The 20291-nt window shown below is 35.5% G+C and overlaps 3 protein-coding genes across 4 annotated transcripts; 2 read left to right on the top strand and 1 right to left on the bottom strand.

Moving 5' to 3' along the window:
* Positions 1-346: 346 nt before the first annotated feature.
* On the top strand, positions 347-5121 carry LOC126654742 (subtilisin-like protease SBT5.3). The gene is made up of 10 exons (XM_050348710.2): positions 347-483; positions 557-672; positions 791-888; positions 967-1134; positions 2264-2889; positions 3017-3117; positions 3332-3568; positions 3665-3782; positions 4050-4269; positions 4494-5121. Exons 1-10 carry the CDS (start codon positions 415-417, stop codon positions 5018-5020), a joined length of 2280 nt encoding a protein of 759 aa, XP_050204667.1. The 5' UTR covers positions 347-414; the 3' UTR covers positions 5021-5121.
* A 276-nt stretch (positions 5122-5397) lies between these two features.
* Positions 5398-9853, top strand: LOC126654727 (G-type lectin S-receptor-like serine/threonine-protein kinase At4g03230). Of its 2 annotated transcripts, XM_050348690.2 has the most exons (8): positions 5403-6846; positions 7226-7744; positions 7826-7975; positions 8052-8260; positions 8446-8656; positions 8822-9059; positions 9162-9312; positions 9378-9853. In XM_050348690.2, exons 1-8 carry the CDS (start codon positions 5586-5588, stop codon positions 9666-9668), a joined length of 3030 nt encoding a protein of 1009 aa, XP_050204647.1. In that variant the 5' UTR covers positions 5403-5585; the 3' UTR covers positions 9669-9853. The 2 variants fall into 2 exon arrangements, with proteins under 2 accessions (XP_050204655.1, XP_050204647.1); XM_050348698.2 differs by lacking the exon at positions 9378-9853 and having other exon boundaries at positions 5398-6846; positions 9179-9307.
* A 1847-nt stretch (positions 9854-11700) lies between these two features.
* LOC126654770 (dehydrogenase/reductase SDR family member FEY-like) lies at positions 11701-17600 on the bottom strand. Its single transcript, XM_050348746.2, has 8 exons — positions 17211-17600; positions 16924-17044; positions 16700-16817; positions 16051-16187; positions 14817-14918; positions 14271-14363; positions 12742-12814; positions 11701-12234 (listed from the first exon to the last, which is right to left on the bottom strand). The coding sequence occupies exons 1-8, from the start codon at positions 17480-17482 to the stop codon at positions 11972-11974; spliced, it is 1179 nt and encodes a 392-aa protein (XP_050204703.1). The 5' UTR covers positions 17483-17600; the 3' UTR covers positions 11701-11971.
* Between the last annotated feature and the right edge of the window lie 2691 nt (positions 17601-20291).

The raw sequence follows: 20291 nt of genomic DNA, 5'->3' as shown, positions 1-20291 counted from the left end.
AAATCGACCGAATAAAAATCAAAACTGAAAAGGTCGGTAAATTGGTCAGTTCGATTAAAATTGATAAAAGTAGAAGAAAGAATTAAAAAAAATTTAAAAAAAATCATTTTTCTGTTTTTTCAGTCGGTTCAGTTAATTTGGATAATTCAGATTCCAAACTGAACTGGTATCTGAAAATCAATTTTTTATATTAAAATCGAACAAACCGGACCGAACCGATCAAAAATCATCAGTTTAATAGAATATTTATACATCTATGACTAAAGGTACTCTATAATTGCCCAAACCGAACCGACCAAATAATGTCTTTTTCCATTTTTCAATTTAGATATCTGTACATCTACAACTAAAGGTGCTCTATAATTGCTTGCACTGACTTGTCGGTCAGTCTGCCCAGTTGAGCAACACCATATTATGAGGATTTTTTACTTTATCCTTCCTCTCTTGTTTTTGTTGCAGAGCCCAATAGAAGCTGCCCGCAAGGCAATCATCCTTTAGTTACATTATCATTTTCTTTAATTCCAAAATATAATTATCTTTTTCTATTTTTTTTCAGTCTTATGTGGTCTACTTAGGAGGCCATTCCCATGGATCTCAACTCTCGTCCACACTGGATCATGCCACTGCAGTTGCTAATTCACACTATGAGCTTCTTGGTTCTTGCATGACAATGTAACTAACTAACTAACGCTTGTGGGAGGAATTGAATCCGCGATATAGCAGAATCCTGCTTATCGCTTAACCAATTATATTTTCGAGTTTATAATTAATGTCACATATATGCTTGCAGAAAGGAGAAGGCAAGAGAGGCTATATTCTATTCGTATACTAACTCTATCAATGGTTTTGCTGCGGTTCTTGACGACGAAGAAGTCGAAAAGATTTCGAGTATGATTTTATTTTTATTTTGTTCAGTTTGTTTTGTGATGCAGAGTTTGATTTGTTTTGTGTTGAATGTGAAATCAGAGCATCCGGAGGTCGTATCGATTTTTCCGAGTGAAGTAAAATATGAGCTAGATACAACAAGATCATGGGAGTTTCTTGGATTAGAAAGAAATGGAGAAGTTCTTGCTCATTCTCTCTGGCCAAAAGCAAGATTTGGAGAAGATGCCATTGTAGCAAATCTTGACAGTGGTAATTATTACACTACTCACTTTTAATATGATAAGCGGATAAAATAATATTTAGCGTATTTTACTTATTTAACAATCGAATGAAAGCAGAGGCGGATCGAGGAAGAAAGAGATTATGTTGGGCAATTGTCCACCTTGTAACTTTGAATTCTTTTTTTTTTCTATGAATAACTTTGAATTCTTTTATAAAAACATTATAGAATTGAATAATATAGTTTTACCATCTTAAAATTTACATTTTTGTCCATTTTACCCATTTTACAAACTTTCATTATAATTTTATCCATCTTATAAAAAATTTGTTAGTTTGCCACTGACTGAAAAGTGATTCTTATTCATCCAACAACTATACATTGGAAAAAGTAATATTAACTCAATAAAAAAAATTAAGTAACTGCAGACACTTTGTGATAGAGATTTTCTGTGATTATTTTGTTTATAAAGTACTTTATCTGTTTAACTATTTGATGAAATGAATTGTTATTCATTCAATTTGTGCTAAATGGATGAAGTTACATTTATTTATATAATAAAATACTCTAGATGGCACCTTTTTTAACTAAAAAATCTCAAATTTCTTTTATATTAATTCATTATTTAAAATTGAATATATAAATAATAAAGAAAAATTAAAAAGACTAATTATAAAAATGAAACATACTTTTTAAGTCATTTCAAAAGAAATGGAATATATAAATGAAACCAAGATAGTATTTATTTCTAGAAAATTACCCCGTATGTATATATATCCATTTACTGGATGTTTGACACGTGTAATAACTGTTTTGAACTTGATTAATGAAAATATAATATATGTCTCAATAAATAAATTTAAACTATATAGATTCTAAATTGAATTGCTGTGTGTAATGTACTCGGTTTATATAAACACAATTTTCTGATTTTTACTTAAAATTTTGATACCTTTTGAGTGGAGTGGTTGTCCATATTTGTTTGTATAAAACATTCCATCTTGACAAATTTTATGTCTTTACTTTGTATGTCCCATAGTTGTAGTTCTATCCCATAATGTAGTCCAGTTTAGCATTAGAATTTTTATTCATACAACCTTATTTTATTATACTGCACTAATTGGTACTTAGTTTCTCAAAAGTAATTCACATATATAGGTGTGTGGCCGGAATCGGAAAGCTTCAATGATGAAGGTATGGGACCTATACCATCAAATTGGAAAGGTCAATGTGATACAAAAAATGGTTTCAAATGCAACAAGAAGCTAATAGGGGCAAGATACTTCAGCAAGGGCTTTGAAGCTTCCGGCATTGCTCTCAATTCCTCGGAAATCGATGCTCGAGATAGAGATGGTCATGGCACGCACACGCTTTCCACAGCTGGCGGTCGGTTTGTTCCAGGTGCTAACCTGCTTGGTTCAGCCAATGGAACTGCAAAAGGAGGTGCTCCTAATGCTCGAGTTGCTTCGTACAAAGTTTGCTGGAGAGGCTGCGATTCTGCTGATATTTTAGCTGGATTTGATGCTGCTATTCATGATGGTGTTGATATTATAAACCTTTCCCTTAGTAGTCGCCCCTCCCCTTACGCGGAGGATGCTATATCGGTTGGATCTTTTCATGCGGTTAGTAATGGGATTCTTGTGGTTGCATCGGCTGGGAATCAAGGAGAGGGCGAAGGAGGAAGGGTGCGAAATGTAGCACCTTGGATGCTCACAGTTGGAGCTGGTACTATTGATCGCAATTTTACTTCTGATACCACACTTGGAAATAAAAAGAAAATCAAGGTTTGCATTTTATTTATATTGAGTTATGTAGAAGTGATCATAAATTATTTACTAAATGAATTTATCTAGAGTGGAATAGATAATGTAATTTGACTAATCTATCATTTGTTTCTCAATGTATGAGCAGGGAAGCCTCAGTTTCCATACCAATACTTTACCTGCTAAGAAGTATTATCCGCTGGTTTACGCTTTGGATGCCAAGGCTGCCAATGCTTCCTCCGATGAAGCGTAAGCAGAGAAATGATTCCATTTACTATGTTAACATTACTGATTTATAAGAAATTCTTAGGTGAATCCAGTTCACTGTATATGTAGGTTTTGGGTTACAGTTACCAATTAATAGAAATGACACCAAATGGCGATTGAGTTAACTGGATTAACCTAAGAATCTCTCGTGAATTACGCAGTTTTAAATGTCGGTTTCTTCTTATTTGGTTTGCAGGCAGTCATGCGCTCATGGATCCCTCGAACCAAGCAAGGTTAAAGGAAAAATTGTTTATTGTGCAAGCAATTTTGTTTCGGACATTGATAAGAGCTTTGTTGTGTCTCAAGCTGGTGGCATTGGAGTGATAATTGCTAGATCTGAATTTGCCGATGATTTTGAACCTCACTTCGTTCCTACTTCAGTTGTTTTTGAAGACGATGGTCAACGGATTTTGTCTTACATAAACAGTACTAAGTAAAGCTCCATGTTTCATGTTTGCAACCTATGTAATGGATATATGGATATGTCAGCATTTAGCATAAAACTCTAATGTTTTTTCGTGATGTTTAGGTCCCCGGTAGCTTATATAAGTGGTGGAACAGTGTATGGAAAAGACGCTGCACCTGCACCTGTCGTGGCTGCATTTTCATCTACTGGACCTAGTCGGATTACTCGAGAAATCCTTAAGGTGCATTATCCACTTCAACCATTAACTACTATCTATGTTACATGGAAATGAAAACAGTGAAACGGGTAAATGCTGAAAGAAAAACAGAGAGAAACAACATTTTTTTAAGCTATAAATCTGAAATTTCAAATTTTCAAAAGTGTTTCGGGGAAGAAAAAGTAACGAAATGTCAAAACGTAGAACTCCACAATTTTCTGGTAATATAGATACTATGACTTGCATCACAAATAACTATGACTTGCATCAAATTTCTTACATGTATTTCAGCCTGATATTTTAGCACCTGGAGTCAACATTTTAGCTGCATTTGTACAAAACAAAGGGCCGGTTACTGCAAACAATTACGAAGACCATAGACATGTTCCGTTCACTATTCTTTTTGGAACTTCAATGGCAGCTCCTCATGTTGCTGGCATTGCCGGTCTTCTTAAAACATTGCATCCTGATTGGAGTCCTTCTGCAATTAAATCTGCAATCATGACAACAGGTACTACTTTCTTGCACAACATTGTATGTTGCACGGAAATGAAAACATTGAAATGGAGAATGCTGAATTAGGACACGGAAAAATGATATGTTCTATAAAAATAGCTTGTAAATATACAATTTCTGAAGCGTTGTTAAAATGTAGGTCTCAAAAGTTTCCGTGCAATATAGACAACATTCTATTTTTCCTAACAAACTCCGCATATAACTTTTCTGATATTTCAGCAAGAACTAGAGATAATGTCAGAAAGCCTATTTTCGCCGAGGAAAATTTCAAGGCAGGCCCTTTTTCATACGGTTCTGGCCATATCATGCCAAACCGAGCAATGGATCCAGGCTTGGTTTATGATCTAAGTACTAAAGATTACTTGAATTTTCTATGCTCCCTTGGTAACAACAAAACGGAAATGTCAGTTTTCGACAAGTCGTATAAGTGCCCATCAACCAACATCAGTCTGCTGGACTTCAACTACCCAACAATCACTCTCCCTGATCTCTTGGATAATGTAACAGTGACTAGAACCTTAAAGAATGTAGGAACTCCAGGGGTATATAAAGTCCGTATTCAAATGCCTAAGGGATTGTCAATCAAGGTCGACCCGACAAGTTTGAAGTTCACTAAGATGTATGAAAAGAAAACATTCAAGGTGACAATAAAGAGAGAGGGACTAGAGACTCACAGCTCTGCTTTTGGTAGGCTGATATGGTCTGATGGAGTGCATTCCGTAAGGAGTCCAGTTACGGTTTTCTGAAAGCATGAATTCTTGCGCTTATAATGAAATCGTAAAATGTATTCTACTCGTTTCTTGTAGTAAATCGAATATTAGTCTATTTGAAGTGCATTGCAAGGTAATCTCTTAAAAGTAGTTATTGAATCAATAAAGGTTAACGGTAAGTACTAAATAAATGTAATCTCAACTGAAATTTTTCTTCAAAAACTATGTTATTACTATATGATTTCATACAAGTCATGTACAGTTTGATCGATCTAGATACTAATGGGATCAAATCTTTAAAAATAAAAACATTCCGACTCGACTCAAATCTATTACAAATTACGTGTGGCTACCGTTTACGAGTTGCAAGTTGCGATAGACTATGAATGCATTTATATTTTGGTTGTCTTTAAGCTGTTGGCATTTGTGATGTCACAGAATTATGATCTCTACTATACAAAGCAATTGGTCCCCATGGTAACAATTTAACCAAAACATGGGAAAATTATTTCATTGACTATTCTATAGAAAGATGAGTGTCTAATGGCTAAGAAAGAGCAGCAGACATAATACGCTATTCTTCTAATCTATACTAGACAATATGGCAGCAGTTATCATCTGTATTTGCTGTGAGATGATCATATTGTGCTCTCTACTTCTATATTCATATGCTGCAGATACCATTGCAGTAAACACCACTCTTAGAGATGGAGAAACTCTTATTTCAGCTGGTGGGAGATTTGAACTTGGTTTTTTCACTCCTGCCGGAACTTCTGAGAACGCTCGGTACGTCGGAATATGGTATTACAAGTTGGACCCAAGAACAGTTGTATGGGTTGCCAATAGAGAAAAGCCACTTTTGAATACAGGTGGCTATTTTTCTGTTCAAAGTGGTAACTTGGAAGTTTTTGATCCATTTGGAAAATCTTCTTGGTCTACAAACCTTAAAGCACAAGTAAGATACAAGCTGGAGGCTAGATTAATGGATTCTGGAAATTTGATCTTAACAAATCAAGTGGGAATGATGGTATGGCAGAGCTTTGAACACCCAACCGATACATTCCTTCCGGGCATGAATCTCAAGCATATTATTATGTTGACTTCATGGACTAGTCAAGTTGACCCAGCACCAGGAAAGTTCATGTTTAAGCAAGATCAAAATAACAAGAACCAGTTTGTCATTTTGAATGATTATATAGCTCATTGGAAAAGTGGAGTTTCTGGTGAATTCTTCACATCAGAAAAGGTACCTTCTAAAGTATCGCATCTTTTGCTGAACTACACAAGTGTTCGACTCAACGGAACCACAGTTTATTCATCATCTTACAATTACAATAATACAAGGGTCGTGATAAGTTTTAATGGGGAAATACAATATTGGAGCTTGACGGATCGAGGTGAATGGTCATTGGAGTGGCAGCAGCCAAAAGATCGGTGCAGTGTTCTTGAAGCTTGTGGGGTATTTGGCAGCTGCAATAATAACAACAAGATGTTATGTAAATGTTTGGCAGGTTTCAAGCCTAAACTTGCAGATGAATGGAGCAAGGGAATCTTTACTAGTGGATGCATCAGTAAATCAACTGCGTGTGGCATAGATGACGACATGTTCTTGAACTTGAAAATGATGAGAGTCGAGAACACAGAAATAAAGCTTGATGTTAAAAATGTGACAGAATGTAGAGATCAGTGTCTCAAAAATTGTCGGTGCCTAGCTTATTCCTATAGTGAAGAGAAAAACAGTACAGGGAGTGATATCAAACCTATTAATTCTACTTGCTGGATTTGGACTGAGGATCTTAAAAATCTGCAGGAGGAGTATGCTAATGGCGGTCATGACCTCTTTGTTCGGGTATCAAATTTGGGTATATACTTTTACTGATAGCTCATAACGCACCTTAACTTCATTAATGTTTAAGCATTTCGGAAATGTTTCAGAAGCCCCTATTTTTGAAAACAAAACTTCTTTTAGAACGTCGATAGATTCGAAAAAAAAAAACTGGTTTCCCGTTTGAACAATGTTGTTTTAGTAACCAACAATAATTAGATTTCCAACTTCAGTCATTTGAAGGAAGTTAATGTTTTGAGCTTAACATGATGACCCATGTTGCACGGAAACTTTTCAATTCCTATAAGAAAAAGACTTCTGAGAATCCGAAACTCTATTTTCAGTTTTCGTGTTTTGCTTGTTTCAGCATTTCATTCCTCACTATATATAGAAGACGACCTTCGCCTTTTTTGCAGAATCAACTATCAGAAGTTGTGGAGCTTGTGGAGCAGATGTGATTCCTTATCCTCTAAGCACTGGGTTAAATTGCGGGGACCCTACCTACTTCAGCTTCGACTGCAACACGTCTGAGGGCAAGCTGAGGTTTAAAGCACCCGGTGGCATCTACAATGTCACTAACATCAATCCAGATACAGGAACATTTGTCATCCAAGCAAAAGCATTAGATAACTGCAATGCCAGAACTAGCACAGTTTTGATGCTCAACCAGTCATTAGACTCGTTACCTTTCAAATTGAAAAAAGTGACACCATTCTGCGGGGCTGACGCAGAACTTAGTCCTGATATTTCATCAAAAGATATCACTGAAATAGAGATAAGTTGGGATCCACCTGTTGAGCCAAGCTGCGAAACTTCTGCTGATTGTAAGGATTGGCCATATTCGGTATGCAATGTGACATCAAATGGTATGCAGAGGAGGTGCCTATGCAATGCCAACTTTCGATGGAATGGCTCAGCTCTGAATTGTACTTCTGGTGAATATCTTATCATAATGCATTTCCATTTCCATTTTCAAGCGTTCACTAACAGAAAAAAATTCTTTTGCCTCCTTGTAGATGTGAAAAACCATGAATTATATGGAAAATCTTCAAAAGGAAAGAAACCATTGGCGTTGATCATTGGAATTGGATTGACAATTGCAAGTGTCATACTTCTTTCCTGTGCTATTACTTTCATATGGAGGAGACAAATGGCCAGAAGAAAAGGTGAATAGAATATAAGTTCTTCATCTTCATGTGATAAACATGTAGTTTACACTTATTTTTATTTTCTTGAATTCAGAAAGAAGAGAAAGCACCGAAAGAAATGCAACTATTTTATATGGCACTGAGAAACGTGTCAAGGACTTTATAGACTCCGAAGATTTCAAGGAAGAGGACAAAAACGCCATAGATGTGCCTTCTTTTGATTTAGACAGCATACTAGCCGCTACAAATAATTTCTCGGAGTTTAACAAGCTTGGACGAGGAGGATTCGGGCCTGTTTACAAGGTAAATTCTTCTTTAGTCATTAAGTTTTCTTCTATTCCCTAATTGTTGGATTGGTTACTTGATATAATATCAGAGTGTTTATAATCGTAAAGTCTAGAGTCTAATCCTTTGCATCTCTGAGTTAGAACTTTTGGGTGGATTGGTAGTTTGACAGTGAATAACCATAATTACAATGTCGGTTTCAGGGTGTTTTTCCCGGAGGTCGGGAAATTGCTATAAAGAGATTGTCAAGTGTTTCAGGACAAGGATTAGAGGAATTTAAAAACGAGGTTGTGCTGATCGCTAGACTTCAACATAGAAATCTCGTCAGACTTTTGGGCTATTGCATTAAAGGAGAAGAGAAGTTATTGCTTTATGAATATATGTCTAATAAAAGCTTAGACTTCTTCCTTTTCGGTAAGTCTTGCATGATAAACTATATCGGTATAGGGAAATTTTTTTCACTTATACAAGAGTGGTCCATCATGAAATGTTAATATTGCAATATTTTTCCGAATATATAATGCATTAAAGAAGCTTGTCGTGAACTACTGATTGTTATTAATATATGTCGCCTTGAAGATGAACAACTAAGCGTTCATTTGAATTGGGAGATGCGGTTCAACATCATTGCGGGAGTTGCTCGAGGGATTCTTTATCTGCATCAAGATTCAAGGCTGAGGATTATTCATAGAGATTTGAAAACAAGCAACATATTACTAGATGAAGAAATGAACCCCAAGATTTCTGATTTTGGTCTGGCAAGGATATTTGAAGGCAAACAAACAGAGGGAACCACAAACAGAGTCATTGGAACATAGTAAGATTAATTAAGGATTATATTTTTACAGAATTATATTCAGCCCCGGATTTGTTTTTCTATTTCGGTGTAACATAAATGGTGATAACTGATGAAATGCAGTGGGTATATGTCCCCAGAGTATGCATTAGACGGAGTATTCTCAGATAAATCGGATGTTTTTAGCTTCGGAGTAGTTGTCCTAGAGATTCTGAGTGGAAGAAGGAGCATCGGAGTTTTTAAGACAACACCGGCCTTGAACCTCCTAGCTTATGTAAGTGTTGCTTATTATCTAAACGATTCCTTAACTTGATAATTTAACTAACATGACATTGCCAGGCATGGAGATTGTGGGAAGAAGACAAGGCTCTAAATTTGATGGACGGTACACTCAACGGAAATTGTATAAGAAATGAATTTCTAAAGTGTCTACACATTGCACTATTATGTGTACAACAAGATCCAGCAGATCGTCCCACCATGTCAAATGTTGTTGCCATGCTGAGCAACACTAGTGATACTGCAACATTTCCATCCCCTAAGCAGCCAGCATTTGTTGATACAACAGATGTATCATATACTCCGTCTTCCTCGAATAAAGACGAAAAGTCGTTGGAATTTTCGAGTTAGACGAAGAATTTTAAAATATAGTGAGGAAGTGATTTTTATTTCGCATTCTTCAATTCTTCCATTTTCGCTTACATTTTTATATACACTGCAAAGGCTATGGTATAGCGGCAGGTTAGCAGTTGTTGTATAAGCAATAATATGTGACCAAAATGGTTATTGTGATTCTATGCAGAAATTACAGCAAAGGCATGAGCAAATGGGCATTCGGATTTTTTTTGTAATAGGAAATAAAAAAATTCTCAGACACTTCTAATGAACAAATTAACAAGATTTAGAATAGGCATTTGTAAAAATACTTGATAATTTTAATGACAGTATAAAATTCAGAAGAGGCAAAAACGGTTCTAACAAAAATCATACATGAAGAATATAAAATTTTAATTTATCATAATTTTCATTGATCGAATACTAATTAGCATTGCATATCGACGGGGCAAACTAATTGATGAAGAAAATATGTTATATAAAAATATCAATTCTCCCACTGTTATCTATGCTAATGAAAATCTCAAATTACTGAGAACGTATATTTAGTATTATTATGACTATGTGAAGAACATGCATACGAGTACAAACATAAACATACCGATGTCAAGAAGTAATCTAGAGACTCCATCTTCTGGCAAAGCAAGAAGTTCTAGTGCTCAAATAATTAGATAAATGATCAGAGAAATACCTCGATTTCGATAATGCGAGAAGAAGAAGTGTATTAACCGGTCGTGATAAGGTTTCAACCTTTCTTCTGTCACTTCCACTAACCTGGAATCTCCGTAAATTCAAACGTTGGTCTAATTTGAATATACAAGCTTTGCATTAACTACTACTACTTTTGATTTGGAAGATACCATCTATCTATGTAACACTGAAATGAAAACGCTAAAATGGAAAACACGAAACGGTGAAACCACATTTATCACGAGAATAGGTTATAAATATAGATTTGGTTTTGAAAATGAAAATGGAACACTGAAATATAAAACTTGAGAGATTTCCGTGCAACATAACCATCTATGTTTAAAGCTAATGTTTGATTTCTTACTATAACGTTTCAGCCTGATATCATTGCACCTGGAGTCGACATTTTAGCTGCTTATGTAGGGAACAAAGGGCCGACATCTCAACGGAAAGACCATCGATGTTCCGTTTGCAATTCTTTCAGGAACTTCAGCGTCAACCACTCATGTTGTTGGAATTGCTGCTCTTCTGAAAAGCATGCATCCTGATTGGAGTCCTTCTGCAATTAAAACTGAAATCATGACCACAGGTACTACAAGTTAATTCTTGCCAAACACTTCACTTTAGTAACCCCTCAGTCTCCTCAAATGATTACAATGTTTCAGCAAGAACCAGAAGTAATATCAAAAGGCCAATTTTCTTTGAGGAAGCAACCCCTTTCGGATACAGTTATTGCCAACTCATGCCAGATCGAGCAATTGATCCAGGCTTGGTTTATGATTTAAGTACTATTGGTTACTTGAATCTTCTATGCTCTCTTGGCTACAATAAATCCGCAATGTCAATTTCCGACAAGTCGTATAAGTGCCCATCAGCCAACATTAGTCTGCTGGACTTCAACTACCCAGCAATCACTATCCCCGATCTCTTAGATAATGTAACATTGACTTGAACCTTAAAGAATGTGGGAACGGCAGGCATATATAAAGTCCTGTGTCCGAGTGTCTAGAAGATTATCATTCAAGGTCTGTATGGCGAGTTTGAAATTTAACAAGATGTATCAAGAGAAAAAATTCAAAGCGACAATAAAGAGAGGGACTAGAGACTCACGACTCTGCTTTTGGTAGGCTGATATGGTCCGATGGAGTGCACTTCGTAAGGAGTCCAATTTCAGTGTTCTGAAAGCATGAAGCCGAGCTTAGATCAAAAGAAATTTATAGAGTAAACTATTTTTTCATTAAATCAACTGCATTTGTCATGATCTTATACTTTGATTCCATGCAAGTCATGTAGCTTTTTAATACAAAAATCTATCAAAAATCCAAATGAAATACTTACATTTTTTATCGCTACCTCCTCAAACAACAGTAGAAGTATCAATTGATTTCTAATAACATTTTCTAAGAATTTTATTCAGAGGGTTACAGTGAAGATGGTTACAAACTTTTGCGGCCATTCCGTATCACTAAATATAACAATTGCTAGCAGTGATGAAAATCCAATCCTATAACAAATAAAATTACTTGATAACTGATTTTAAAACGTTACAGATACATCATGCAGGAACGGCCTTTCCACGTAAGCTACCCAGTAAGAACTAATAATTTTGCGTGTTACAGCAACACAGACTACTCCTGATGGTTTCCATAGCGACATGTAACTTCTTCCCCTTCCACAAGTCTTTCCACTGCATCTGAAGGAAGGCCAATCATCTCTAATGTCTTTTCCCACAATCTATGCGAAGTTTCAATACTGTGTGCTTCCTCGGAAGGATTTGTTGGTCGACAATCTTGAGAGATGAACGCACAAACAGGCCACTCATCTGCTTTTAAATGTTCACAGTATTCTGGAACTTGAGGATCGGTGGCTGAAAAAAGAGCACTTCTCGAACCTGAAACAGTATCGAATTGAACAACTTTAGATTGAGCTTCTCATCACTTTCTTTCAATACTTGCCACACTCCTTTTTCCCTTAAAAAGTTTAAGGTAGGCTCACCGTGAGATCATTCCAGACAAACTATTATGTGCCTTATCCACTATCATTTTTGATTGGAAAGATCATTTTCTATTACTTTATATCATATAATAATTATTGATGCAGCTTAATTTTTTCGAATGAACAAACATGGACACTTTTTTAAATCAACTTTGGCCCTTGATTAAAAGAACTCTGGAAAGCGTATCGCACATGGAAACAAAATCGAATGTTTCATTTGATCTTTTGTATGTAAATAGATATTAGTTTACTGAAATAGATTACTAGAACTCAAATTTAATTGGACTAGGCAAAAATTTAAGGATCACCACTCATTTAAATTTGATAATATCACTATAAGAAGCTGGCGTTACTGTCCAATGCAGTTGATAAGAAACAATGTACTGGCATTTGGAAGACTTACCCTCCTGCGGACTGAAGATAAAATACGGTATCAGGCGGTAACCTGCTTGCACGATTCTGGGAAGATCCCTTGCCTGCGCTCAGATAAATTTGAAATACAGTGTAAGGCATGATCATATAATTTGACATACATACATAATAATGTAATCTGAGTAGATGTTTAGTTGGGCAACAAAAATGTAAACTTTAAAAGGAAATACTCCAATCAAACTATTCACTCGAATTAATTAACTTACTCACTAAACTGATCTGAGTTTCAAAAAAAAAAAAACTCACTGAACTGATAATTTGTTAGTTCTGCTTCTTATAATTTCAGCTCTATATTCCAATGAATTTTAATTGTATGAACAAACTGGAACAACAAGATAAGTGAATTGTGCCCATTGCAACAGAAGACAAAAGACCAACATGAAAAGAGCTAAAGATTACACTAAGATGGATGTTTCAAAAATGAACAATAAAATGAATCCTTAGAAATCTTCTTAGAAATAATTGATGCTTCCAATGTGTTGGGAGAAGATTGTGGGGTGGAAGGACGGCAGTGATTGTGAAGAAATGAAGCCAAATTTATGTTATGCTATATCAAAGAGAAAAGGACATTAATGTCTATAACTTTAACTATATCAATGTTAATTAACATGGATAATATCATCAACTATGGTCAGTGGTAAACCACATCCTAACCTAACTTATCCGATGGAACTCTTGTTAAAGGTGTATCTTCTACTCTACCTGTCGAAAATATTCAGTTCCCAAATTTATTTTGAATGGTGGGTGCTTCACCATTCTATTTCTATATTTGTTATCCTATTAAACATTCACTTGCAGAGATGACTAGAGCTATTTAGTATTGGGAATGATTAGAGGCACGAATCAAAGCAGACAGCACATACGATATGCAGACCAATAGGCATAAAGCACAGCATGAATTATATATGATTTGAAGCTTTTTAATAAAAATCACAAGGATAAACCAGCTTTGAATAAGCATATCTAAGTCTAATGTAAATGACAAAGGAATCAAGAATTCATGGTTAAATATATTTGAAGACCATGCACAAATTCTCACAAAATTGTTAAGAAAAATGATTAGATTTTAGCATTCTTTAGAAAAACTCAGCAGCCAGTATCAGGGATAGATTCTAGTAAAATATTAGTTGGTTCCTGAAACACTTAATAGCAATGGTAGAAGTACCAAAACAAGGCTCAAATGAAAATTTATAACTTCAGATTATTGCGGAAACGTATAAATTAGAAAAACAGGCCATGCTTTTAAAAGACGGTAAAATAAGTGGCAGCAGAGCAAGTTATTTGAAGAGAAATATCGATAATTTTCATCTCTTTTGCAGGACGAAAAAGTTCTCACTCTTGCAAAACATTCTATCATCACATTCCCTTGAAACCTTTTCAGTCCAGTACGATCATACAAATTACTTCTCTATACAAGAAAGAGTAGAAAACACACAAAAACATGCTCATGTATTTACACAAAATTAAAAAAATAAAGTTAATATCTCTCAGGAGACTTACAACATTGGTCTGGACAACTCCAGGAGAGACGCATACTACATTGATGCCGGCTTCTGCAGGAAGGCGCTTATGAAGAACACTACTAAACATAACCTGCAATTCAAAGGCCACGACATTTAAAATTCACTACATAAATGGTCACAAATGTTGAAAGAGGTGTACTTTTACCTCTACATTCACGCACTCACTTGGGAAAAATTTCAAGTGCGCTTAACCAGTAATAAAATTAATCAAGTATCCATTTAATCAAGGACTTACTCTATGCACAACTACAAGCATTAACAATCAACCTGTTAAAGCATAAATAGTAATGTATTGTTTGAACTCAGGAGCAAAGGGAAGAAAAACCTTCAAATAGCTTGTTCCCCTTCAAGAATGGGGTAAAAGTTTGAGGAAGTGGAGGGGAGTAAAAAAACATATCACTCAATCCCATGTCACATAAAAGCGACATGAACTTATATGGAAGCAAGGTTGGAAAAAACATAAACAATAATGCAAAGGCTTCTTCAATTAAACTACTGAGGAAATAATTTATGACAAGAGCACCTGTGCTAACTTGCTGCTAGAGTAGCCCAATAAGCTTGTATACTTTCGCTTCCCAGAAACAACATTCATGTCCTCTGTGTCAACAAAGCCAACGTAATGCATCTGCAAAAGAAAAAAATGTTAAAACCAACCCCACATGAAATAGCAAGGTCTAGAAAAACTTAGATGTTATATGATGATGACATGTTAGTGAACTAGATAAAAGCGGTTGATGAGAGAAGTTACATATTCAAACTAAAAGTACTAGAAATTAGTTTTCTTTAGATCTACTACAGCACAAACAAAATGTTCTCTCCATGAAGTATTTGATGGGGAATACAAGCCAGGCTATTGGTGTCTTTTGTTGAAGGAAATTACAGATCTCAAAAGAGGATAATCAAATTTGACATCATTACTCAATGATTAGGTGGTACCATCCTGTCCTCTTCTTCATTTCCTTTTTCGCATAGATTCCTAATATAGTTGGTTGCAGGTTTTTGCAACATGGGAAGAGAAGATCAAGGCTTCCCTGGGTAGCCACTGCTTCATGAGTTTCCTGCTACGTGTTATCTGAAAGAAATGGCCATCTTCCCTCTTATTACTGTTGTTTTGTTATAATTTGGTTGTCTTTTCTATTCTTCTTATCTAAAATAGATCCCTTGGCATATTCACTATAAACAAACCCTAGAATCGTTTTTGCAATTGCATGAAAGAGACAGCAAAATACTACTTTAAAATGCAGTTCTACATGATCGCGAGAGTCCACAAGCTTCCTTCCTATTTAGTGAATAAACTTCTTCTTTATCTGATCAACAATATTAATTGTTAAACACCGTAGTAGGAGAAATTCAGAAATTTATGCCATTCAACTAGGTAAAATTCAGAAATGTATGCCATTCAACTACTGACGGTAACTAATGTTTCATAAATTTACAAAGATGCTGGCATGTTTCTTAAATGAAAATCAGCATAATAGGTAAGAAATTTTTTATGGCACAGCATGTACAACTGAATTCATATTGATAGTATGGCTTGGAAAGCCTTTAGTTAGGGATGACAAAAGCAGTATTCGACTATATTGCTCTTAACAACAGCAGCTGCTAAACAGAATAGCAAATGGTAAAAGTCACAAATTTCTACCATTCAGAGCTGATGATAGATAATGTTCCATGAATTCGCAAAGATGGTCATAAAAGATACATGAAAATGCAGCAAATGGTTTGTATTTTATAGTTTTATTTACTGCGACACTTACAACTGAATTCACATTAATAATTCGGCTAGGAGAGCCTTTGATTAGGGATGGCAAAAGCAATATTGAAAGCAATGCTGGAGCTAGATGATTCACTTGCATGTGCTGTTCATACCCATCTTTTGAAAATTTTTGTGGTTCTGAATACAAGAAAAAATCGATCATCAGTTTTTGACACCATGTAATGGATGTGAAAATCATATCTAACTTCAAAGGTTGATAACGCTTGAAAAAAAACATACATAATTGTTCATGTACTATTCACTTATTGTTACTAAAAGTATTTATGAGTAGTGAACAACCAAGCTTATAGGAATACCCAATTTTATAGCCTATTTGATAACACGCAAATTTGAAAAGAGAAAAAAGAAGATAACCTCCCAGCCTAATCAACAAAGATCTTTGGCAAAAAAAAAAATCAACAAAGATATAGAGAGCATAAAACAAATCCAAGTAACTGAAGATACACTATCTAAGCATGCTGAAAACACATAAAGACAAGCTCTCTAAGGCCCTGAAAGCACAAGTTTAAAGGTGGACTCCATCACAAATTTAAATTAAAAAACAAGGAATATAATGAAGCTGCAACAATATAAACAAAATAAACAAAACCAAGCAGCAAATGACAAGTAAATGTTTAGAAAAGACCAACCTCCAATAGCAAATATTCCAGCATTATTAATAAGAGCATGCAAAGGTCCAGAACGCGCATTCCACGCTTCAGCAAACTTCGCAACAGACTCCAACGACAGAAGATCAAGTTCCATTACCTTCATAAACCACACAAAAAAAAAGTCAAAAACATCAATTTTTCATTAACCTTTTCCAATCATACATGAACATCAATATACAAATGTTAACAAAAATCAGTTTCACCTCAATATTTAGAGGAAGGCCAATTCCTGACCACTCATTCTGCCACTTACGAATCAGCTCATGAGCGCCTTTCGTGTTCCTGACCGCCATTATAACATGCGCCCCTGCCTCTGCCAATTGCCTGCATTCAGTTCAATCAGTTGCTGTAGTTGGTAGTAGCGAGAAACCCAAAACATTAGGAGCATAAGAAATCCAAATGGAAAAATAAACACCAGCTTGTCATTTTATCAAACAGATAACGTTCAATTGAATTCTATTCGAAAAAGAAACCGAACAGAAGAAAAAACCTGGCGGTTTCAGAGCCGATACCACTGGTGGATCCAGTAACAATGCAAGTGAGGTCATTAACAGGAGGCAAAGGCATAGGGTTTTGCAAGTGACTCGCCATTATTCTTTGAAATAGCATCTCGTGGATTACGTACATCCATCCTCTTAGCCATTCTATCCATCCTAATCCTTTTTTTCTTTTCGCCATTGACGGCGGTGGAATTGCTTCCGGTGGTGGCGGTGCTGTTGAGGATGACGAAGAAGAGGAAGACGACGTCGTTTTGGTTGCCATTTTTTTTGATTTGAGATCTCCTCGTCTGTTCGTCCAGTAGAATCTGTACACTCTGGTTTAGCCAGCTAACTGTTACCAGAAAGAATCTCTATGGGCAGACAAAATTACCGAAAAGTGCCTAGGGGAATTTAAAAATCTAATTCTAAACAGCTGTTAACTAGATATGAGGGTTAGGTTGATCAGGGTAGGTTAGGACCAGGTTGGAATTTGGAAGGGCAGATTAAGAGTTAGGACCAGGTTGGAATTTGGAAGGGCAGATTAAGACTTAGGACCATATATCGGTATAAAATGCTATTTAAGTCGCCATTTTGTAATCTTTAAAGCTCTCCTTATGTGACAGTATTTTATTCGTTTTAATTTCCCTCCAAAAATATATATATCAAAAAACAACTTTTAATCCACTGTTTTATTATCACATCAAATTGGTTGAAGAAGTTATATATCTCAAAAAGATTTAAGTAGCAATTTTCCCCCTCAATTTACAGACAATAAGCAATTAACACACAAATTAATTTTGTGGACAAATTAATTATGAATTTGTATATTATGGGCAATTAGCTCCATTTTACAATTTTCCCCCTAAATTTGTAAATTATTTGTCCCTCAATTGCCCCATCAAATTTTAAACTTTTTTTTTAAATGGGGCTAATTGCCCACAATCAGCAAGTTCATGACTAATTTGCCCACAAAATTAATTTATGCGTTAATTCCCATTGTTTACAAGTTGAGAGGGCAAATTGCTACTTAAATCTATCTCAAAAACAACTTTGATGTCCCTCTTTTTTAACTCAATTTGTTTAACCCACCTGACGTGACAGTAAATCAGTGGATACATTAAAAGTTGTTTTTTGAGATATTAATATAGCGGATCCCAAATAAACACAAGGATAATTTAAAAGCGGTTGATTATCAAATAATTCCAGCAATTAACTTCTAAACTCTATTGATTCAAATATAAAATATTAGAATCTAGGCATCAAAAATCGTTGATTCAATTGAATACCGATATTTGAAAAAATAATCAAACTGTCTCAAGACATCAAAAACTAAAAACATCAACGTCCTCGTCTACCATTTGAGTTGCCAAACTTTGCCCAGTTTTCCCCTTTTGCCGAACTTGCTGAGTTTTCTTCTCAGAAGACTTTTCTTAATTAACATTGGTTTAGTGCTTCTTCATAATTACCTCCTAATCATTAGGTAAGGGAGTTGGATATTTCTCTTGAATTTCCTCCACAACAGCACAAGATTTTCAAATTAGCCAGAAATTTCTAATTGAAATTTGAAAACTTATTGAGTATTAGGGATCAAATAGAAGTCGAATTTTTTTTAGAAAATTTGATAAATGTATGATTTAAAAAAAAAAGTGAAGTATCTTTACCTCCGGATTTATTGGATTGGCCTCTTTGTAAATAAAAACTTCTTCGTGAGATGCTTTTCAATGAAGAGGAGGAATATAAAAGTTATGCATTTCTAGAATTTTATTTGTCTGAAATTTGAAGTGTTGATTCACATTACTCCCTTGCTAGTCGACGAACAATGAATCAGTCATATGATTGTTTTTTGGAAATGGGATATCTCCGATTGGGGGTAAGTACTTTGTGTTCAAGTATACCTAAATACTTGATGTCTATAAGAGAGGTGAGTTCATTTTGTGGAGAACTATGTTCGTTCCAATCAAGCTACAGAGGGTTGGGGGGGTTATTGGTTCTGTGAGTTATTGTACTTTTCCAAAATTGCAAAATGGTCATCGAATAATTTTTTGTTCCAAAATGGTCACTATACTTTGTGATTAGTAACTTCCGGCGATCACCAAATGAAATCCGGTAACTTTTGTCCTACGTGGCTTGCCGGAAGGTTACTCACACCTTTCTTTTTGCCATGTCATTGTCGATATCACTCTTATTTTTCTACATCATCATCTTCTTCCCTAATTTTTTAAACATTTTCCGGCAAAAAGAAAAGTGTGAGTCAGCTTCCGGCAAGCCACATAGGACAAAAGTCACCGGATTTTATTTAGTGATCGCCGGAAGTTACTAATCACAAAGTACTGTGACCATTTTGGAACAAAAAATTGTTCGGTGACCATTTTGGAACAAAAAATTGTTCGGTGACCATTTTGCAACTTTGGGAAAGTACAATGACTCCCAGAATCAATAACCCGAGAGTTGGGTAAGCCTTGTAATCACCCAAGTTGGCGAGCGAAGTACTGAGGAAGTAACCTTCACACCCGCAAGTGTTTTTTTTATTTATGCTTCTACCTCAGTGAGGTCGCTACAGCCATAGCCAGGCTAGATCGTTGGACAATTTCAAGTGATTAAGGGACAGTAAGAGTTAGGCGGTCTTTGCCTCTTAGTTAGAAAGAAGTCGATCACTAGAGACACATTCACAATTTTGGGCTTAGCCTTGAGCAAAGTGTATGTGTGACATTGACTTTTTACTCTAATGTCAATCTCAATGTGTCCTGCGAAATACATAGATACCAAAATTATACTATCCAGATCGGTCCACTTGAGACTTTACAGGCACTAGGTTCAGCTACTGATAACATATCAAAAAGGCCTCGGTAAATGATCGCCATGCACTCGCCAAGATTCAAAGTTTGGCCATCAACAAGTGTAGTAGAAAGCTTCTAGTATCCTTATTGACATTTTAAGAAGTGTCGCAAACAACGAATCTACTGAAGAATTAAGTCAACATTTCCTTGCGAACAGGTTCGCCTCCAGGTTTTATATAAGCTTTCAAAAAATTGCCAAAATTGATACATGTCTTATCGCGACCATTCTCTAGGTTCGGCGTGTCTGCTGCCAGA

Source organism: Mercurialis annua, linkage group LG1-X (genome assembly GCF_937616625.2).
Source record: "Mercurialis annua linkage group LG1-X, ddMerAnnu1.2, whole genome shotgun sequence".
Taxonomy (NCBI): Eukaryota; Viridiplantae; Streptophyta; class Magnoliopsida; order Malpighiales; family Euphorbiaceae; genus Mercurialis; species Mercurialis annua.
The sequence above is the reverse complement of the archived record's forward strand: the minus strand, read 5'-3'. Positions and strand labels throughout refer to the sequence as shown.

What these genes read in the sequence shown, in the direction of transcription:
- LOC126654742 (XM_050348710.2), top strand. Translation starts at nt 415, where the DNA reads ATGAGGATTTTTTACTTTATCCTTCCTCTCTTGTTTTTGTTGCAGAGC. An exon ending in CAATAGAAGCTGCCCGCAAG is followed by an intron (nt 484 to 556) that starts GCAATCATCCTT and finishes ATTTTTTTTCAG; the next exon opens with TCTTATGTGGTCTACTTAGG. An exon ending in ATCTGCAATCATGACAACAG is followed by an intron (nt 4,270 to 4,493) that starts GTACTACTTTCT and finishes CTGATATTTCAG; the next exon opens with CAAGAACTAGAGATAATGTC.
- LOC126654727 (XM_050348690.2), top strand. Translation starts at nt 5,586, where the DNA reads ATGGCAGCAGTTATCATCTGTATTTGCTGTGAGATGATCATATTGTGC. An exon ending in CTTAGACTTCTTCCTTTTCG is followed by an intron (nt 8,657 to 8,821) that starts GTAAGTCTTGCA and finishes GTCGCCTTGAAG; the next exon opens with ATGAACAACTAAGCGTTCAT. An exon ending in AACAGAGTCATTGGAACATA is followed by an intron (nt 9,060 to 9,161) that starts GTAAGATTAATT and finishes GATGAAATGCAG; the next exon opens with TGGGTATATGTCCCCAGAGT.
- LOC126654770 (XM_050348746.2), bottom strand. Translation starts at nt 17,482, where the DNA reads ATGGCAACCAAAACGACGTCGTCTTCCTCTTCTTCGTCATCCTCAACA. An exon ending in TGGAATATTTGCTATTGGAG is followed by an intron (nt 16,188 to 16,699) that starts GTTGGTCTTTTC and finishes TCTTGTATTCAG; the next exon opens with AACCACAAAAATTTTCAAAA. An exon ending in CTAGCAGCAAGTTAGCACAG is followed by an intron (nt 14,364 to 14,816) that starts GTGCTCTTGTCA and finishes TTTGAATTGCAG; the next exon opens with GTTATGTTTAGTAGTGTTCT.